A 20,832-nucleotide genomic window follows, 5' to 3' on the forward strand; every position below is an offset into this window, starting at 1 on the left:
GCTCTCAGGGCAGTCCCCCTGCACATTCAATATGCTGCAGCCCTCAAACCCAGAGCTACAAACACCACAGGATTCAAAACCTTTTTAAGGCATTACTGTCTCTCCAGAGGCCACATCCCTCAGCTGCACAACTCATCTCAAAAACAACAAACACCACACAAGGATTAAAAAAAGGAAAAAAACACTGTTTGGTTTAAAGCAACCCAGAAATTGGGAACAGCAAAGAGTTGGTACCACCTGGCCTCTGTCTCACCACTGTTAACTGCAATTAATGTCAGTGATCCTTGTGGCACCCCTGCAAATACAGAGCTGCAACATGGATGGAATTTCTCCACACAGCCTCAGGATCTGGCCAGAGATTCTCACAGCTGTGCAGAGACTGACAGATGATGCTGACAGCCAGACAAAGATGTCTGGGCATGATAACATGTTGTGTATGATGAGGCCATAGTTAAATATCAATGAATAACATTTCTGTGCTATTGAAGACAGGAACAATGGAGCAAACACTTGCTAGACAAAAAAAAAAAAAAGAAGGAACTGATAAAGGGCAAGAACAGAAAGCATCCAAAAATGTACAGCAAAGTACTGGAGTGGAAAGGAAGCATCCTGAGGAAACATTGTGTCCTTTGGAGGGGGAAATTCCTGGGGAATATTGGATACTAAAAACAAGCTCAGCAGCTCAGAGGCACCTGGTGATAGGCAACTCTGCACCCCAAATGAAACCCCACGGATTGAAGGCTCTTCCTTTTTGCTTTCTTGCTGATGGGTGTTGTCTTAAGCTGACTCCCATCTTTTCCCTCTCCACGGGATGCAAATATCTCCTCCACACACGGAGAGGGGACAGGAAAAACCACATGGAGGTCATTTTGGGGACACAGCCTGGATAAAACCTCGCTCAAATGCAGACACAAGTGGGGAACAGTGCACATTTCCCAGAGAGATGAAGCCTTTTCCAGTGACACACCACAGAGGAGTCTCTCTGCTCCCGGGGGCACTGGGAAGATGACGCAGTGCCGTGCTGGGAAGTGCTGGGAGTGCTGCCAGAGGGGCCCTGGCCTGGGAAGGAGGCACCTACCCAACATCAGCAGGACCTTCTGCAGCTCCCCTTGCCTGGCAGAGAAGTACAGCTGCTTCGGGTGGAACCGCAGCTTCTTGGGCCTGCAGGAGCGGGGAGAGAGAACCCAGGGATGAGCAGCCAGGAATGTCACAGGAATGTCACAGGAATGTCACAGGAATGTCACCCCAATGCCACCCCCGGGCCTGACAGACATCTGGGCTCATCCCCCAGCGTGGGCAGCAGCAGGGCAGAGGGAGTTCTGCCCCTCTGTCCCGCTCAGGTGAGACCCCACCTGCAGAGCTGCCTGCAAATCTGGGATCCCCAACAGGAGGAGTGAATCCAGAGGAGGCCATGGAGATAATCCCAGGGCTGGAGCCCCTCTGCCCTGGAGCCAGGCTGGGAGAGCTGGGGGTGCTCACCCAGAGGAAAGAAGGCTCCAGGGAGAGCTCAGAGCCTGTTCCAGAGCCTAAAGGGGCTCCAATAAAGCTGGAAAGGGACTTGGGACAAGGGATTGAGGGACAGGACACAGGGAATGGCTTCAAACTGAAAGACAGGAAATTCAGGATTAAATATATGAAAGAAATCCTTCCCTGGCAGGGTGGGCAGGCCCTGGCACAGGGTGCCCAGAGCAGCTGGGGCTGCCCCTGGATCCCTGGCAGTGCCCAAGGCCAGGCTGGACAGGGCTGGAGCAGCCTGGGACAGAGGAAGGTGTCCCTGCCCATGGCAGGGGTGGCACTGCATGGGTTTTAACGCCAGTTCCAGCCCAAACCTTCTGTGATTCTCTGCTCCAGAAAAACAAGTCTCCAGGAGGAGGTTTTAAAACTTCCATCCAGCTCCAGCCAGTCCTGTTCCAGTGAGGGCTGGATCTGCTCAGTGCTGCTCAACAACAGGTTCTAGGTCTCACTGCTGTGAACAGGAGCTCCCAGAAGTTACAGCTGCAGCTGAAGAGCCAGTGAAAAACTAAATCCTCCAGAGAAATCAATAAAACATTTAGAGCTGTAACAGTTCTCCCAAATCTGTTGGGGATGACTAATGAGTGAAGTGAACAAAAAAAGCTCTGAGTTGGACCAAAATCCAGAAAACCTAAACCTCATTTTCTCTAGGCTTGAGCAACTTTGCTGGGAACTGGAGTGACCCAATGGTCCTTTTCTTACTTTTCAGAGTCCAGGGCAATCAGGGCACTTTCCAGAGTTTCTTTCACTGGTCCCTGGGTCAAGCTAGTAGTAGGCTTTGGAAAAACTGAAGACCCAGCGATGTCAAAGCCTTCAGCAGCCGAACTTTCTGGCTTGTCTTCCTCTGACAACCTCGTCCCAGTGCCACTGAAGAGGAAAAATGAGAGACAGCCAAATCACAACCATTAAAATACACAATGTCTCTCGTGCCAAAAAAGGGAAAGCAAATGCATTTTAAATACAGATAAGTGTAACTGAAATCGAAACCCAAACCAATTTATTTTACAGCTTTTTCGGTAAGAACTTGTCCCAGAAAGGAATTGCACTGCCCTCTGACTACATCTTGAGGTTCTCTGTGCTACAGGAGACCCAGGCACATGGGGCAAGTCTTAAAGCCACCCAGACAAGGCCAGATGGGATGGGAATTCAGAGCCCAGCTCAGCACAGGGCTGCTTTGATTTGTGTTTTCCTGCTCCGTTTGCACTTGTGGGTGCCAGTCAGGAGCTGCAGATGGGAATCACTGTCCCTTAGCAAACCTGGCAGCATCAGCTAATTCCACTGTTAATCCATTCCTAACAATAAGAGAGAGGAATGGTTTCATTCCTGAACCTCCAGAGCCTCTCCCTCAGCTCTGGGGCAGCTCTGGGACAGAACACCCCTGCAGATTCCCACAGCTGAGCCAGCCTGGGTTCAGGAGGAGCCCAAACCAAAGCCTGTTCCGGGCAGGAGCTTTGAGATCCCCCCTGTGCTCACCTCCCCGTGGTGGTGTCGGCCCTGCCCTCCAGAGCTGCGGGTTTCTGCTGCTCGTAGCTCAGGGACACCGTGGAGGTGGTGTCAGCCTTGGCTATCGTCACCTCCTTGGCCTTGGAGGCCTCCTCCCCGCAGTGAGGGCAGTAGCTGGTGTCGTTCACCTGCGAGGCACAGCTCTTGTGGAAGCGGTGGGAGATGCTGCTCTCGGGCTGACACTCCATGAAAGTGCCCTTAAAAAACCACAGAGAAGGAATTCAGCCCCGGCTCGGCCCGTGCCTCGCCCCTTCACACGCTCCATGCCACTCCTCTCACCACCTCTCTCGGCCCTGCTGCGTCCAGTACAGTAAAGCAAGCACTGCCACTTCTTTAGAAGAGAACAAAACCAAGGTAAAGGGGGAAAAACTCACTTGGTTAAGGACTGCAAAGCAAGATTTTGAACTGTGCTTGGGAAACAGAACAAACAAGTCCCGATTTCCAGCTCTTCCCTCTAACGCTTGAAGTTCTCGCTTCTGTCTCTAGAAGTGCCAGTGCACTGTAAGGACGCCCCCACAACTGGAAAAGAAAACTTCAGACCTGTGCTGAGCCAGCATTAAAGCTACCTGAAACACAGCTGTACACAAACCATTCAAGAACCTGCATGAATCTGTCATTGACCCCACTCTAACTCAAATTATGTGACTCTTCTGCCTGGACCAGCCTAATTAACCCAAACAAACTGATTGCTCATGCAACAAACTGCACAGTTCCTCTTCAAATTATTCTCCCTTTCTAGCAAAGTCCCTGCAGCTGCTGTGCAGGACCCCAGAACTCCCTGCCTGTGGTGTCAGTGCTGCCTGAAGCTCTGCTGTGCTCTGGATGGCACAGACAAACACCCCAGGTTCACCTCTGTGCACCAGCACACAGCACTGAGAGATGGAAGAGAGTGCAAGGAAAGGCCAGTCAAACCCCCTCTTCTCCTGAGTTCAGTCCTCCCAAGCCATCTAATTAACTCTATTTCAGCTTTGCAAAATGCCTTGAAGGGTTTTGAGGATTTTATCTTCTAAATGATCTTTGACTCAGCAAGAAAACCCAGGATGGCTCCATTTGCTACAATAATGCTTGAGACTACTGCAGCATCTTCCCTTGAGTCATCTTGGAAAATACCAGTGTCACACACAACTAAGCCTCATCATCACTCCTGAGGCCTCAGGTGCTGCCTTTCAGCTTTATCCACAGGGAAAGCAGGACACTGACCACTAAAGGACTGCACCAAGTCCCTTCAAAGCCTCGGTGGCAAAGGTGGAAGAAGCAACAGGTCACAGAGTGGTTTGAGCTGGAAGGGATCTTAAATCTCATCTGGTTCCACCCCCCTGCCATGGCAGGGACACCTTCCACTGTCCCAGGGTGATCCAAGCCCTGTCCTGCCTGGCCTTGGGCACTGCCAGGGATCCAGGGGCAGCCCCAGCTGCTCTGGGCACCCTGTGCCAGGGCCTGCCCACCCTGCCAGGGAAGGATTTCTTCCTAATTTTTAATCTTCCTAATAACTAACCTAATTGAGATCTCCAGCACTGCCTTGCTCCAGTGCCATCACTCAGGTTCCCCAGCCTGAGGGGACACAGAGGTGGGGGCACAGGTTCATTTACAAACCAAGCTATGACATTTTTTGGATGTGATTGATCTGTGTACACAGAAAGAAAAACAACAAACCCTCGATCCAAAGAAATTCCAAAGGCAAGACTTCCAGCATGTGAAATCCCTTTGGCAACACCCCCTGGGGGTCTCCGGGAAGATAAAGGTGATGATTTCAGCTACCCTCAGACACATTCCTATTGAAAACACCTCCTGATGTGCTGTGGAACGAGGTGGGGCTGATGCCAGGAAGTCAGGGAAACCCCTTTAGGGATCATCTCCACCTTCAGCTTCCAGCTATTGCAACAGGTACCCCCTTCCCTAGATCGAGAGCACGGACTTACTGCAGTGCAAAAGTATCCACAGCCAGGGCAACACTGGTGTTTCACCATCCTCCCTCTATGGTCCTCACACAGCACCAAAAGCTGGACTTTGTTAGACGGGCGCATCAGTTCATACTTAACCACACTGTTTGTGCATCGGCCCAGCTGGAACAGGAGAAATTAAAGGAAATGAAATTACTGGAGACCACAACACTCCCTGTGCTTGTGCAGAGGAAGGTTTTGCACATTGCCTCGAGGAGCCCTGGCTTTTTCACAGGAATTCAGCTGTGTGCCAGAGAGCATTAGCAGTGCAGCAGGAAGCTGTGAAAGCTGCTCTCAGGAAGGAATGCATCATTTACTAACTAACATGCACGTGCACCCCGAGTCATTTGTTCCTTGCAACGACAACGAAATCATAACTGGAAATAGGCAACAGCCAAGCAGCAGAAGGGGCAGTCCCAGGGGCCTGACTCACATAACACACACTCTCCTCTTGCCAGGAAGAGCGGGTGTCAGTGACCAAGAGAACGAGACCATACGCGCTAAATCTTGTTACTGCTCAAAACTCCGAGTCACAGGAAGATAAAGGGAAAAATAATTGCTCCTCATTGCCAGGGAAGTTATCGTCTGTACTGGTTCCAGCACTGGCCCCTGCCCAGACCACAGGGATGGAGAGCCAGGCTTTCATGAGAGCTCAGCTAAAGTCATGTTTGGAGCAGGTTTTCCAAAGGATTTCACCAATCTACGGCTCTGGGCTTAAAAATCAAGAGAATCGCAGAATCATGGAATGGTTTGGGTTGGAGGGACCTCAAAGCTTATCCACTTCCACCCCCTGCCATGGGCAGGGACACCTTCCACTATCCCAGGTTGTTTCAGCCTGGCCTTGGACATTTCTAGGGATCCAGGGGCAGCCCCAGCTGCTCTGGGCACCTGTGCCAGGGGCTGCCCACCCTGCCAGGGAACAATTCCTGCCCAATCTTCACCTGTCCTCCTTCAGCTTAAAGCCATTTTTCCTATCACTCCTTCTCATGCTCCACCTTGTCCTGTTTCTGGCAGCAGGTTCCATAATTGGGGTTCCCTGCTCCCAGCCAGTGTTCCTTGCTCTGCTGCACCAGGAGGGATCAGCACCTCCTAAAGCCACCACACTGTCCCAGCCCAGCTGTCACCTGCCAGCGTGACACGACACTCTTTGGGTCCTGTTTCAAGTTCCCCTTGGTAATAATCTTGCTTTCCCCAAATACCTGGCAAAGGAGATTTATAAACTAGGAATATAAAGGTGAAAGGCTGCTCCAAGGAAGGGTCTCTTGGAAGGAAGGTGAAGAATTGATTGTCCTCATGACAGAGTCAGTCAGGGACTCAAACTGTCAGTGCCACAAACTGTCCCTCTGTTCCAGCCAAGGATTTGCCACTTTTTCTCAACAAAACTAAACTTTCTCTCCTATTGTTTAAAATTCCACTGCTGCAGAAGCAACGTCCCTGTGGGAATAAAGAATGGATTTTAACCTAGGCTCATCATTCATCTCCAATTCAGCTTTCCCAAATTCCAGCTGCAAAGACTTCCTGTGGTTGGGACATCTTGGCCAGACTGGTCCCTGTCACCACCCGACCCCAGGGGCTGCAGGGGTGGCACAAGAGGACCAAGGATCTTCTCCTGAGGAGGAATTTTACTGAGCTGAGGAAATCCCATTGACACGTGGAAAGTTGCATTAGCTGTGTGAGGAAGACCCTGCACTGTTATGCCACACTTTATTATTTGTCAGAAACTCTAAAAGAAGCTCAGCATGATTAATTGCTATTTTCCAACCATTAGAGAGTGCAGCAGGGTGCTCATAACTATTTATAACACTCTCCAAGGACAGGACAGTCTGGAGAAGCCACTATTCACACATATAATTCCTCTAACATCTCTGAGTCACTTATTCCATTTTTGAAAAGAATCTAACATAAAGTATGGCCTTTGCTATTCCTCCCTGTGATTTACCCAGGGACAGAACTGTCAACTCACCATAGCCAGGAGCAGGAATTCTTTCACACACCCTGTGTTTGTTTAGAAACCCTGGGGTCCCCCTCTCTCTGATGAGTCTCCCAGGACATTTTCTCCTTAATGAATCAATTTTGCCATTCTTTGGAAATTCCTCTCTCTACAGGTACCAGCACATACTAACAGAGGCAGAGCTGGTCTACAAACCTGATTATCCCCTTGTCCCTCCATCCACCCTTCTCCTGGGATCCCAGAGGAGAGCTAGGGATATTCTCACTCCCAGCATGAGTGAAGCTGAAGCTGAGAAGAAACCCGAGTGTCTCCCAGTAAAAGGAGAATCCACCAAGAGCATTCCTGTCCTGCAGTTCTCACTTCCCAGATTTTGGAATGGAGTCACTTCTGCCGCTTCCTTCCACACTTCTGGAACCAGCAGAGCCCAACCAGCCCAGCTGTGACCGAGGGCATGGAGTGCAATCCCTGTCAGGCAGTCAGACCTGGGGCTGCAGAGCTGCTGGGACATGGAAGCTTTGGGACAGAAAGAGAGGAGGAGAGAAGAAGGCTGGGGCAGCAGAGGCCATGCCAAGCTCCTGAACTCAACACCTGGCCACAGAAAGGTTTGCAGCAGTTCTTTCGTAGTCAAGGGAAACCAGCTCCAATCCTTGACGGGATTTCTCCCTCTGGTGCAGGTTCCTGTATTTGAGCCCATTTGGCCTGAAGTGTGAATGCCACATCAACCACATCCAGCCACACAGGCCAGGACAGGCCCACGAGACCCACCCAGAGCCTCTCCCAGTGCAGACACAGCACCTGCTCCCTTCCCAGTGGCCTGATCCCAGTGCTGTGACAGGCACAGAGTGCTGGAGCCCCCGGCTGAGCGAGGGGGACACCGGCCCTGCCATTCCTCACACCAGTGGGTCCCAGTCTAGCAGAGCCCCTGCGTGACCCCACACGTGCTCCTGGCACAGCTTTTCACTCTTTCTGGCCTTGTCCTCAGCAGGAAAGGCTGTGGGAAGCTAAAGGACAGGCTCCTACCTCGTTATCCACGCTCTCCGTGGCCATGCACTGGTTGTTGGCTAACGTGGTGATCTCTCTGCTTTTGGGGGTTTCCATTCGACAGCTACACAGGGGAACCTCCTGGAGACCATCTTCCATTGCTTCAGGGCCATTGGAGAGACCTGGGGCATGGAAAAACAGTGAATTAACTTGAGTTCTCTTCCAGGAGAAAGGATTCAGTCCATCAACACCAGCCACGTCTTGAAATGCTCTCCAGGCTTTAGCACCACCCTGTAAAAGACCCTTTTACACCAGCTGGAGTTTGCAAAAGCCTCCTGTACTTTTCCAAGTCCAGCCACACTCAGCTGACTGTGCTGAAATCAAGAGTGATAAGTTAAGATCAGTTTATTCTGAGAAAAACCTCAAAAAGGCAAAGCAATGAGGTACAGATTTTTATCAGCCTCTCTCCCCTCCCCACAACACTGGGATCTGGCACCAGGAAATTTGGAGGAAACCACCCAGAGCTGGATATATGAACAGGCAGTGGAGTGATAAATAGAGATGATCAAGAAAGCACAAACTCCTATTTGCAAAGGCTTATTACACAGATGGGAAAACAAAATTCCTGGGACTGTTTGGTGTCAGCCAAGAATTATTTATTTTGGAAAGAGAATAAACCAGGGAAAAGAAAGCAGCAAGATGCTCCAATGTTCTTGTTCCTCATGTCATCTCAGATACTGAACATTTACAAACCTATGGAAAGGTGGTTGAGGGCTTTTGAGGGGAGTCACTGTGGGAATATTCCTGTGGCTCCTCTGGACTGAAATCTATCACTGGGTTACCCAAGATTGCCAAACACTGGCCTTGTGACAATGGGGTTGATGCTAATCCTACCCTGCTCTTCCAGTCCTGCACCAAACCATCTCTGCAATGCTTGCAACACAGAATTTTTGGGCTGGTTCACCCTGAAGCATCCCAAGCTTTCCCTACCCACTGCTATGGGATTGACTCACACTGAGAAGGAAGCTTGCTGCTGTTTTCCAAGCTTTTGAATGGGAATGGAGAGTTATCTTGCTGTGAGGTTTTGCAGATTTAATTCATCCCTGGGGGAGATTCCTCTTCAGCTGCCCTGGCAATGGCAGCCTTCCCCCAGAGCACCCTGCCCGTGGCTCTGACCCCTCCAGCCGAGCACAAGCCCCTCTCATCCCATCAGGAATTCCCAACAAGCTGCAAGGCCAAGCCTAGCAAAGGGATATTTCAAGACACACAAGGCCAGGGAAAGTCCTCGCCATTTCCGTGTAAAATCCCATCAAGATCTTAAAGGTTTCAGAGTTTTCTCTGGGAGCACAAATCACAAAGCTCATTCCTCGCCTTCTGTGCTGTCACTTCCCTAATCTGTTTGACATCCAGAGGCTCTGGTGAAAGCATCCCTCATCCCTCCTGACCCTCCCTTGGTGGGGAAAGCTCCCACCCTCTCTTTGATGTGCCTCTATCAAAGGAGACACACAACCTTTGAGGCAGCAGTGGGGATGGATCCAGCCAGGGGATGGATCAGAGGAGAGCTCAGCACTGGGAGCAGCAGCTGGGGCTCAGCACCCAGGGCCCAGCACCAGTCCCTCCTCCTCCCAGGGCTGAATGAGCCCTTCCTGAGGGGACAGCAGCAGCAATTCCGGGGGGATGCTGAATCAGCACATTTTAGGGAGTGGAGGGGAGCTGCTGAGTGGGACAGGAGGGCTGGGGCAGTACCTTGCACCCTTGGTGAGAGTATTCCCGAGCTAACGCGCCTCACTGGAACTGGGATCCCACCTACAGCCTCATTCCATCCCAGCACTCTCCTTATCCTCACCCACATGCCCAGCCTCACTCCCATTCCAAATCCATCCTCATTTCTATCCCAAGCCCATACCCATCCTCATGCTCACCCCCAGCCCAGCCCCATTCCCATCTCCTCCTCACCCTCAGCCCCATTCCCATTCCTATTCCAGACCTATCTCTATCTTCATCCCAACCAGTCCAGTCCCCATCATCATCCTCTTTCCCATCCCAGACACATGCCTATCTCATCCTCATCCTTCCTACCCTCATGCTCCTGCCCAACGCAGCCCCTTATCTATCCCCATCCCAGGGTGATCCAATCCCAATCCCAATCCCATCCCATGGATCCCATCCCATTCCCATTCCCATCCCATTCCCATTCCCGTTGCTCCGTGTGCTCTGCAGCCACCAGGGGGCAGCCGGGGCCTCGCACGGCACCACCGGTGGAACAAAGGGACCCCAAACCCGACCCCAAACCTGACCCCAAATCCAAACCCAACCCCAAACCTGACCCCAAATCCAAACCCGACCCCAAACCTGACCCCAAATCCAAACCCAACCCCAAACCTGACCCCAAATCCAAACCCGACCCCAAACCTGACCCCAAATCCAAACCCAACCCCAAACCTGACCCCAAATCCAAACCCGACCCCAAACTTGACCCCAAATCCAAACCCAACCCCAAACCTGACCCCCAAACACAGTCCTGACCCCAAACCTGGCCACAGTCCTGGCCCCACACTCAAATTCAAATTAGACTCCAAACCCAGACACAAGACCAGCCCTGACCCCAACCCCAGCCCCAGCCCCAGCCCCAGCACTCACCTCCCACTGGTGAGGAGAGGATCCCCTTCACCCGGAGATCCAGGGAATCCAGGGACACCTCCATGTACTCCATGCTGTTCTCCTGGCCGGGGCCCTCCCTGCTGCCCAGTGAGGGTTTGTAGGTCTCAGCACCTGGATGGGAACAGGGGATGTGCACAGACCCCACAGGCAGAGGCACCCCGAGCCAGGCCAGGGATCCCTGTGGGATCCACGAGCACAGAGCTCACGGAATGTGCCAACACCACATGGTCTGGGCACTGAGCTTCCACCTCCACTCAGGCAGGGAACAAGAGAAGGGAATAAACGAGATGAGTTCCACCTCTGCAAGGGCACAAGGAAGGGATGAAGCAGGGCTTGAGCCCGGCTCCCAACCTGCTGCCCTACAGGGCTCGGGTCCACGCTGGCCAGGCAGAGCCAGCTGCACCTCAGGAGGAGGATGGGACAGGTGACATCCAGTTTAGTGGCAGGGGAAACAAAAAAGCCAAGTTCTGCCTCTAAGTGAACAGAGGGAAGATATTGTGGGAGAGTCCTCAGAGCCTGGGAGGGAATTGAGAGCGTCATCACTCCCTTGGCTTCACTTTCTCTCCTGTTTCCTTCTGCCTGGCCTACAGAGTCTGGTTACCCTTTCAGAGCAGCTCCCAGCTTTACTGAAGGGGCAGAAAACCAGTCTGCATCTGAAATGCAGAATTAGGTATTTGCTGTGACAGGGATCAAGGGTCCCCATGGTGTCCTGGGAGGAAGAGGAGGGAGCCAGGTGAGTGACAGAGCCCAGGCACAGAGCAGGGGCTGAAAAATGGTCAATTCACTCAGAAGTACCAAAAAGCTGCTGGTACAAATATGACATTTTTCCATTGAACTAGCAAACCCAGAAGAATAAAAATGAAACCCTTTGGTGGCAGTGGATGTATGAAACCTTAGCAATGAGGCTGAAGACAGCACCCACATTTGAGATGGACCTGAGGCAGCTCCTTCCAAACATCATGGTCATTCCACAAGGAGCAAAGCCAACCTGCACAAGCATCCACACAATGAAGAACCATTCCAGGGTGGTTCTTCCTTCTGCATCTAAACGTGCTCCCTTGAGCTCATGGGACAGGAGTCCACATGGACACACATCACAGGATCCCAGACTGGTTTGGGTTGGAAGGGACCTCAAAGCTCATCCCATTCCACCCCTGCCATGGCAGGGACACCTCCCACCATCCCAGGCTGCTCCCAGCCCTGTCCAGCCTGGCCTTGGGCACTGCCAGGGATCCAGGGGCAGCCCCAGCTGCTCTGGGCACCCTGTGCCAGGGCCTGCCCACCCTGCCAGGGAACAATTCCTCCTGTATAGATAACATCAACCTCCCATCTTTCAGTCTGAAGCCATTCCCCCTTCTCCTCTATCTCCTCTTCCTCTTCCTCCAAAAGGCCACACTAAACCTTTTTTTTGGTATACCCTAAAATGAAGGGATTTGTGAGCAAAACAGAATTCCTCCAGCATTCCAAGGACAAAGCCAGGTGTTCTACTGCCACAGTGACACCAGCAGCTCCTGCCAGGGAGGGAAAAGTTCACCCAGGCTCATCACACAGCCTCGGGAAGGAAGAGTGAGCCCTGCAGATTTGCAGGCCTCAGGTCCATCCCCTGCAGCTGGAGGCTCACTGGGGTGGAATTAAGGAACAAAACCCATTCATTACCTAGCACACCGCCTTGTTTCTTTTTATTCCTCCGCCTCCTCTTGCGGGTGGGCTTCAGCCATGGACTGTCTGTCTTCCCTTTCCTCTTCAGCAGCTTCTTCTTGACGCTGGACTCCGAGCTCTGAGGAAGCAGAGAGGCCACGTGCACGTCAGGCATGGTGGCACCAGGGTCCCTCTGTGGAACAGCCCTCACCCAGCTCGGGTTGTGTGAGAAGAGCCAGGGGTTTGAAACCAAGGGGTGCTAAGATGCCTTTATAGCACAGAAAAGGAAACTCAGGCACACGTGTGGGTGGATTTCCTGTCAGTTCAGCAGGGCAGGCTGCACTTTCTCTTCCACGGAGGCCCCACGCCACGCTCATGAGCGGCACTGCAAGCTGGCAGGGGCGTTCAGACTTCCAGCTTCTCCCAAAAAATAACTGTAGGATCACAGAATATCCTGAGCTGGAAGGGACCCAACAAAGATCACCAGCTCCTGGTGCTGCACAAACACCTCTCGCCCTGTGCCTCAGAGGGTTGTCCCAACGCTTCTTGAACTCTGGCAGTTGGGTTTTTTAACTAAAATATTTGTATTTCTCCACAAAAAAAACCCATTTTGCATTTGAAGAGCCACCTGGCAGGGCTGGAGTGAACCCAGGGGAACTGAACTCCACAGCAGCAGAGCAGCCCCCTCCCTGAGCCAGGCACAGGGCAGCACAGACCAATCATGCAGCAAACACTCAGCCACACGTATCAATCTCAACAGACTTTGGGTTTTGGTTTAAAAAAATTCAGTTGTCTGGGGTGGGGTTTCCAAGTCAACATCAGAAGAGGAATCAGGCACCCCAACCCTGCCAGGGTTTAACGCATCAATCATAAAATTCATATTCAGACTGAAGCTGCCAGCTCCTGATGCTTATCCAGCTGCCAGCAAAGCCTTGGAAAAACCTCCTGGTAGCACCACCAGCAGCTGGATCAGGCCCTACCTCCACGGGCAGCTGTGCCAGGCCCTGCTCTCCCAGTGAGGGAACACGTGGAGCTGAGCCCTGGCTCTCCAGACTGCCCCAAAACCCCCGAGTGTGGGCTCAGCCTTTTCCCCAGCCCCACAGCCCCTGCTCCTCCCCGGCTCCTGGGCTGTCAGAGCACGGGGAACAAAACCCTAAAGAGCTTCAGTGAGTCACTTGGTGTGTTTGGGGTGCATGATTCCACCTCCAGCTCAAAGCATCAAGAATTTTCTCAAGGTGATTGAAGAGTTGGGGTGCCTTAAATGCTGGCTCCCCAACTTGAGGGGCTGTGGAAAGACAGTTTCTAAGGAAAGGGGAGGGAGGCGGACAGGGACAATCAATGAACAATTTAAATTAAAAACTCATCGGTTTCTCTTCACCAACCATCTGAAAATAAAAAGTAGAAATCCCCAGCAGCTGCTGGAAGTCTTGACCTGGTGCTGTACGGCCAAGGTTCCAGGGAGTGTCTGTCTGTCTGTCTGTCTGTCTGTCTGAGTGCTACTTGTCTCCCTGGTGGGAGCTGCTCATCAGGAACAGTGGATTTAGGCTGTGGGCTGGGCCAGTGGACCTGGGAACAACCCCACCCCAGCAGAACTTCAGGCTCCTACCCCGTGCCAACTGCACATCTGAGGAACTCAAGCACCCTTAAACACCTCTGCTAACATTCAAATGATTAAAAGCAGTCAACACCGTGTTGAAAACAACAAAAGCCCATTAGTTAGCATCAGAAAGCAATTAATTGTGCCACGGATCAGGGTTAAGCACCTTGTGGAAAACAATACTCGCTGTGTGGGCGGTTTCAGAGAATGAATTTTGTCAAGGAGACTTTGCAACTGCACAGCTTTGGCTTTGCTCTATCTCTCTCTTCTGGCAGCAGTGCAAAGGGGAAAAATTATTATCAACAGGCCACGGGCTGAAAAACACGTTTAGCAGCCCAGCTTACCAAGTCAGACTCGTCTCCATCCTCCTCCTCCTCCCCAGATTCTACAGACTCCTGCTCCTCCTCAGACTCGCCGTCATCCATCTGCAGCCACCATTTACCCAAGAACAGAATGGGTCAGTCAGGTTTGGGACCCCAAAACAGCATCCCCCACCATCCTGGGGATCCCAAAACAGAGCATCCCCCCAACCCTGGGCATCCCAAAACAGAGCATCCCCCCAACCCTGGGGATCCCAAAACAGAGCATCCCCCCAACCCTGGGGATCCCAAAACAGCATCCCCCACCATCCTGGGCATCCCAAAACAGAGCATCCCCCACCATCCTGCTGTGCCCCACACACATCAGAGCACCCCCAACCCCAAGCTGCATATGCACTGAGCTCAGCGAGTTCCAATCACATCATGGAACATCTGTGGGGATGGTAGAGGGAGAAAAAGAAAAATTCTACTCCAGAATAAAGTTTTCTGACTAAATTTCAACTTCTTTGATAATCTCAAACCAGCCTCATGCCTGTACTGTGTATCAAAATTTGGGGAAAAAAAGCACAACAAGATTATTTTAGTGCTTTCCCAAGCAGGATTGGGAAGATGTCTCCTATTGGTTCAGGGAATCCCAGAACTACACATGGGGGGGTTCTGCACAGTGGATCCCAGAATTGTGTAGGGCTGGAACTGGAGGAGGTGGGGAGACCCTCACAGGTACAAGGGGAAGCAGGAAATGGTCACCAAAGAGCCTCTCTGCCATTGATGATCCTTCTGTCATCTTGCAGGTGAACAAAAACCCTAGGAATTGCTTCAGTGCTATCCCTGATACCCCAGCAGAGTCCCTCAGGACACAGGAATCCTGTTCAGGGCACAGGAATCACCTTCCTGGTGTTGTCTGCGTCGGACGCGCTGTCCTTGGAGGTCCTGTTGTCATCCCCAGGGAACACGGCCACCTGATCTGCTCCATGATCATCCTCCTCTTCCAGCTCATCTGAGTCCTCCTCTTCAGAGTCCACATCCAGGCTTTCCCCGTTCACGTGAGGGCTGCCATCCCCCAGCTCCTTGTCACTCTGCAAGTCCCCCAAGCACACAGGACACAAAGACAACATCAGTTCCTGGGACAGAGCAGCTGGATCCGTGCCAGATTCTCCTCTGTGCTCTAAAGCTGGTTCTGTGTCCCTCCAGAGCTCCTGCCATGTGTCACCTCACCCTGTTGGAGCCCAGGAACCACAGGGAGTCACTCCAGACTCACGTGGTTGCACGTTAGGGAGGAGAAGCCCATTCCAACATGGAGGGGCAGCTCCACCAGGGATGCAGGAAGGTTTCTAGGGAACGGAAAGGGAAATTACATCACATTGGGATTTTCATATCACTCCTTGAAATCCTAGCACTGTTCTCCTTGAATTCTAAGACCAAAACTTCAGGGCACAAGTCGCAGCAAAAGCAGAATTTAATCAGGAGTGAGTCCATATCTAAACTTTTATAAGTAACCACATGTTTTTCTTTACAGCCTCAAGCAGCAGCACGAGACCTTGAGGACCAAAACAAAAAGGAGAATGCCTGAAATCTCTCCAGTTGTCCAGCTGCACAGAAGGGGAACATTCATTGGAAAAAGTTTGTTTTGGAGCTGGTATCTGGACAGCCAGTCTGGAGCAGTCTGCACCAGGAAGATGCTGCCTGAGGGAAGATGGACACTCAGAAGGGAAGATGTTGATCCCTGCACCTCCACATGGGTTTGGTGTCTAAAAAGAGGGACAAATAAGTGACAACAAACATGTGCAGTGGGCTCAGTGCTGCCCTTACCTTGGCACCCACAGAGGAATGAGTTATGCTCTTAAACATCTCTATCATTGTTCTCTGTTTTAACACTTTGGTCTTTTTCTTGGGAACCAGGCTATAGGTTCCCATTCTCCGTTTTTTCTTCCGAGATACTGCAGCAGCTGGAAAAGAGAAGCAGAAGGAACCCAAAGTTTGCTCAGGAATGAGAAGAAGGGATAGAGACATGGGGCTGCACTGGAGAGGGACTTTGGACAAAGCCTGGAGGGACAGGACACAGGGAATGGCTCCCAGTGCCAGAGGGCAGGGCTGGATGGGATCTTGGGCAGGAATTGTTCCCTGGCAGGGTGGGCAGGCCCTGGCACAGGGTGCCCAGAGCAGCTGGGGCTGCCCCTGGATCCCTGGCAGTGCCCAAGGCCAGGCTGGACAGGGCTGGGAGCAGCCTGGGATAGTGGGAGGTGTCCCTGCCATGGCAGGGGTGGGATCTGAAAGGTCCCTTCCAACCCAGACCTTCTGTGATTCTATGAAATCACATCTGAGGGCACAACCTGAGCAAACTTCCCACTCCAACTGATTTATTTTCAAGTCAAGCAGAAGATGACACACACGGATGTGCAGGCACACGAACTCTGCCAGGGCTGCAGAGCTTCCCAAACCCTGAGTGCCCTCTGCACACTCCTTCTGGCCCCCCCATCAGCACACACAGCATCAAATCCTTAAATTATCCTGCATTTGGCAGCTGCTGATGTTGTAGGAGGCTGAATGGAATCCAATTGCTCAAATTGAGACTGCAAGGCCAACAATACCAACTGACAATGGAAGCAATCTGACAATAACCAAAGAACACACAGGGAAAAGGCACCTTACATAAAGAGCTGTTTGTCATTTAACCTCATTTCACACCTACTATGGAAGTCTGTTTGATTCCTTTCACTCCTTTGATTGGGTCTTAATTTGTTAAGTCTCCCTCTTGGCCTTCTAATCAAACCAGACATCACAGCTCCCTGCCTGCTGCTGTCTTTGCTGACTGCACAGCAGAAGGATGCTTGGTGCAGGCTCTTTCAGGAACAGCCAGCTTCAGCACCACTGTTATTGTTTGCACTTGCACAGCCTGTTCCTTGAAAACATTTCTTTTGTCTTCCACGTAATGAAATTTCACCAGAATTTATGAAGTGACCACTAAAAAATTCTGTGAACCCAATTAATTTTATTTATAAGGCTGTAATTCTTGGTAAGCAGCTGTGGAGATATTCAAAGCCCTACAGAACTGACAGAAACCTCTTCAGAACACCCCAGAGGAAAAAAGGGATCAAAGTGTCTCCTCTAAGAAAAGCTTTTAGCACAGGCAGGGAAGGGAAACCTGAGTGGCAAAAAGGTACTACCAGAGGTTTTAATCCTTGTTAATCTCCTCATCTCCCTCTCAGCCCCACACACAGGTTTGGGAGGTGGGACTCCAACATTCCAGCCCTCCCCTTTTCACCTGTCTGCGACTTGGTGGTGGCCACATAGCTCTGGTTCTGAGGTAGTGACTGGTGAAGGCCCGGGAGAGAGGGCAACGACAACGGCTTCACAAAGTCCAGCATGTTCTCAAACTCCTTCTCCTTGGATTCCTTCTGATCTCTGATGTCTCTCCCGTCTTTGGGGTCTTTACTTGCATGCTGGAAAATCAAAAGGCAGTTAAATTGAGTTTCTGCATTGAGTCATTTAAAAAAATTAGGATATTTATTTAATTGCTTTCCCTCGACCAAAATCACTTTCAGCTGAAGGCAGGACCACGTTCCCAGCAGGAGCACACAGCCCCTCCTCCAGCATGTCAGGGGGCTTTGCCTAAACCCCAGCCTGGCTGAGGTGAGTCCCCCCTGGGCTGAAGGCTGTGCAGGTGACCTCGCAGAGGTCATGACAAGGAGCAGACCCTGTTCACACAGCTCTGGGTGGCCCTGGAGAGGAGGAACCAACTCAACCAAAGCACCTATTCCCTGGAACACACCCCCAGCACACTCAGCAACGCTCCTGCTGAGCTGTTTTAGAGGAGCAGGCAGCAGAGGAAAGGAATGTTTTCCTTTTGGACACCATTTGGCACCACTGAGCCTCAGCAAAGGCTCCCCCCTCTAGCCCAGCACACAACAAACACAGCCCAAGCAGCTCTTCCCTTGGCATTGAGGTGCACCTACAGAGAGATGTCCAAGCTTCCATTAACCCACGTATTCCCACTCCAGCTGCTGCTGTTCCAAGCCCCAGGCAGGCCCCAGGCTCCCACTGCAAACCAAGGGATTTTGTAGCTGTTCCTGGAGTCCCTCCCAGGCAGCACAGCCACTCACACCTGCTCTGATCTTAGACTGTACCAAATCCTGCACCTCTGGTTAGGAAACAAGAGTTCCTACAGCTCCACAGAGAATCACTGAGGTTGGACAAGACCTTTAAGGTCACCAAGTCCAACCATTAACCCAGCAGTGTCTAGTCCACCACTCAGCCATGTCCCTGAGCATCATTTCTCAGCTTTTGATGTTACCTCAATGTCTTCCTCCTCTAATTTAGGAAACAATCCCCTTCCTGAGCATCTAACTCCATTTTATGTACCCTAAAAGCCTCAGACAGAGAGGTCCAGACTGTGTTTGCGTTTCCTTTTTCCATCTGTGTTTATTCTTTAAACAGTCATGGCTTGGTTTAATGGTGCTTTTATTCCTGTGCCTTTTGTGTCAAGTGTGGCAAAGGGAAGCCAAGGTCAGGGCAAGGCCCCTTAGTCCAGTTCACTGAAACATTTTCCTGTTACAGCCCAGCAAGGAGGTACCTGGTGAGAAAAGGAAACACATGGAGGAACATGAAACAAAGCCCCTGCTTGTCCTTCTCTCCCACAGTGTCAACAGACACCGGGGTGAAAGCTGCCTCTGCTGTGACATTTTACACTGGATTTGCCCTCTGATTTATCCCACTGCATCCAGCTGTACAGCAGGCAGGTCTGGCAGCAAAACAAGAGCACAAGCAGCAGAACACAAGGAAAGGATGGGAGAATTAGGATTCTTCAGCCTGGAAAAGAAAAGGCTCTGGGGAGACCCCCATTGTGGCCTTCCAGTGCCTGAAGGAGTGACAAGAGAGAGAGAGGACTCTTCACAAGGGCACAGAGTGTCAGGAATGGCTTCACACTGGAAAAGAGTAGGGCTGGATGGGATATTGGGCAGGAATTGTTCCCTGGCAGGGTGGGCAGGCCCTGGCACAGGGTGCCCAGAGCAGCTGGGGCTGCCCCTGGATCCCTGGCAGTGCCCAAGGCCAGGCTGGACAGGGCTGGGAGCAGCCTGGGACGGTGGGAGGTGTCCCTGCCATGGCAGGGGTGGGATGAGATGGGATTTAAGTTCCTCCCCAACCCAAACTTTCCACAATTCTAAGGTTTAAGCACTGCTCCACTCACAGAACTCTTCTTAAGGGACTTGAGAAGCAACAGCCGAAAAACCCAACCAGAAAGAGGAACCCAGGCGGAAGCAAGGCCGGAATAAAAAGCAGGAAGCAATAAAAGCACTCAGGTTCAGCCAGGCACCCCCAGCCACTGCTCTCCAGCAATGTGACCTTGGGAACAAACCGGGAACAGCCTGATTCCCCTAATTAGGCTGTGCCACGTGTGTGGTGCTGGCAGAGCCAGGCCCAGCAAAGCTCTAATGATAATCAGAAATGACCCACAGCAAAAGGCCAAAGTGCCAATGATTCCTGCATCAAGCCCATAACTTATGGCTCAATTGCCACCGCTTTTCTAAAAGGGCAGCAAGTCTTGGATTAACGATTTCAAAGACGACAAATCCACCATAGCCTTTGATATGTTGTTCCAATGCTTAATTGCTCACACTGTCAAATAATTAAATGCATTATGGCTTTTGCAACTAAATTAAAAAGCCCTGTCTCATCAGAACCTCACACTCCCAGGAGATACTTATGGACTATGACCAACTTCTTTCTTTTAAAACTTTCTTTTCAATCATTTTAATAGAATGAGCAAATTGAGTGGCCATAGGATCATTTTCTGGACCTTGGATCACTCCTGGGTCTGCTCACAGTTGTTCTACCCCTTAAAAAATGCACGTCAGGAGTGCAGGGCACAGCATGCCAAGAATAGTCTCAACAATACTATTTATACCTCTTAAAAGTCCTGAGTTTATAGATCTAAAGGTTAACAGTAACTCTTGGTTACACAACTATTCTGAGAATTCCCAAGTCCCCTGAAATATCCAGTGCTTTCCATTTCTAAATTAAATTTATTAAAAATGAGCTTGGGACAGGCAGATCTGACACGAGTGTAAACAAGGGCTGCATTTTGTGTCCTTTAAGTGCAGGTTTTTGCAACTGGTCTCTGATAAAATGTGCTGTTACTCCCAAACACCAGGAATTAACACTCAGGCCATGCCAGACTGCTTGAAAGAATACAATCCAATTATTAAATTGAAAAGTATTGTGTTATTAGCTCGGGGTTTTTCTCTCCCTCTGTAATTACAACGCAGAAATAAATTTAAAATCTTCAACAGGCTGCACAACAACTGCTAAAAGTGACTTTTCCATGGCAATTCTGCTGAAAGTTTTTTTTAAATCAAATTAAGTCTTGTGAGATAAAGATTTACTTGGAGGCATATGCAGCAATGGTAAAAAAAACCCCCAAGAATTCCCAGAAAGGGGTGAAGAGAATTCTCGTGTGTATAAAATATTACATCTAAGGATTGCAACAAAAAGGATCAGCACAAATTTTAAAGTCAGTTTTCTCACCGCCTTTCCTTGTTCTCAGCTACACAGAAGTTACATCATTGCTGTTCTTATTAAACAGGTTTTAAATCAGAGTTTGAGAGAACGACTGAGAGCAGAACCCCATGCAAAGGAAACTCCAGGATGCAGTTTGAGCTCCCTGTGGGCCACTGGAGGCCAAAAAAAGGGCTACAAATGAGAGAGAAAAAGAAACTGCAACACCAACATCTT

General features: G+C 50.9%; 1 protein-coding gene across 14 annotated transcripts in view; it reads right to left on the minus strand.

Moving 5' to 3' along the window:
- Positions 1 to 20,832, minus strand: part of LOC102099526 (histone-lysine N-methyltransferase EHMT1) — a 108,198-nt gene that overhangs the window by 19,392 nt on the left and 67,974 nt on the right. For 12 of the 14 annotated variants that reach the window (XM_014256307.2, XM_005527186.3, XM_088065743.1 and 9 more), the window contains 11 exons: positions 17,366 to 17,543; positions 15,913 to 16,049; positions 14,991 to 15,179; positions 14,128 to 14,208; positions 12,205 to 12,325; positions 10,528 to 10,659; positions 7,927 to 8,069; positions 4,935 to 5,078; positions 2,986 to 3,212; positions 2,215 to 2,379; positions 1,079 to 1,161 (listed from right to left, as the gene is read on the minus strand). In XM_014256307.2, the coding sequence (XP_014111782.2) occupies positions 1,079 to 1,161; positions 2,215 to 2,379; positions 2,986 to 3,212; positions 4,935 to 5,078; positions 7,927 to 8,069; positions 10,528 to 10,659; positions 12,205 to 12,325; positions 14,128 to 14,208; positions 14,991 to 15,179; positions 15,913 to 16,049; positions 17,366 to 17,543 (1,600 nt within the window). The remainder of the gene's footprint in view (positions 1 to 1,078; positions 1,162 to 2,214; positions 2,380 to 2,985; positions 3,213 to 4,934; positions 5,079 to 7,926; positions 8,070 to 10,527; positions 10,660 to 12,204; positions 12,326 to 14,127; positions 14,209 to 14,990; positions 15,180 to 15,912; positions 16,050 to 17,365; positions 17,544 to 20,832) is intronic. The other 2 variants (XM_014256313.2, XM_014256312.2) reach the window with 1 other exon arrangement.

Source organism: Pseudopodoces humilis, chromosome 22 (genome assembly GCF_049639895.1).
Source record: "Pseudopodoces humilis isolate 2021_Gansu_Grassland_sample_001 chromosome 22, ASM4963989v1, whole genome shotgun sequence".
Taxonomy (NCBI): Eukaryota; Metazoa; Chordata; class Aves; order Passeriformes; family Paridae; genus Pseudopodoces; species Pseudopodoces humilis.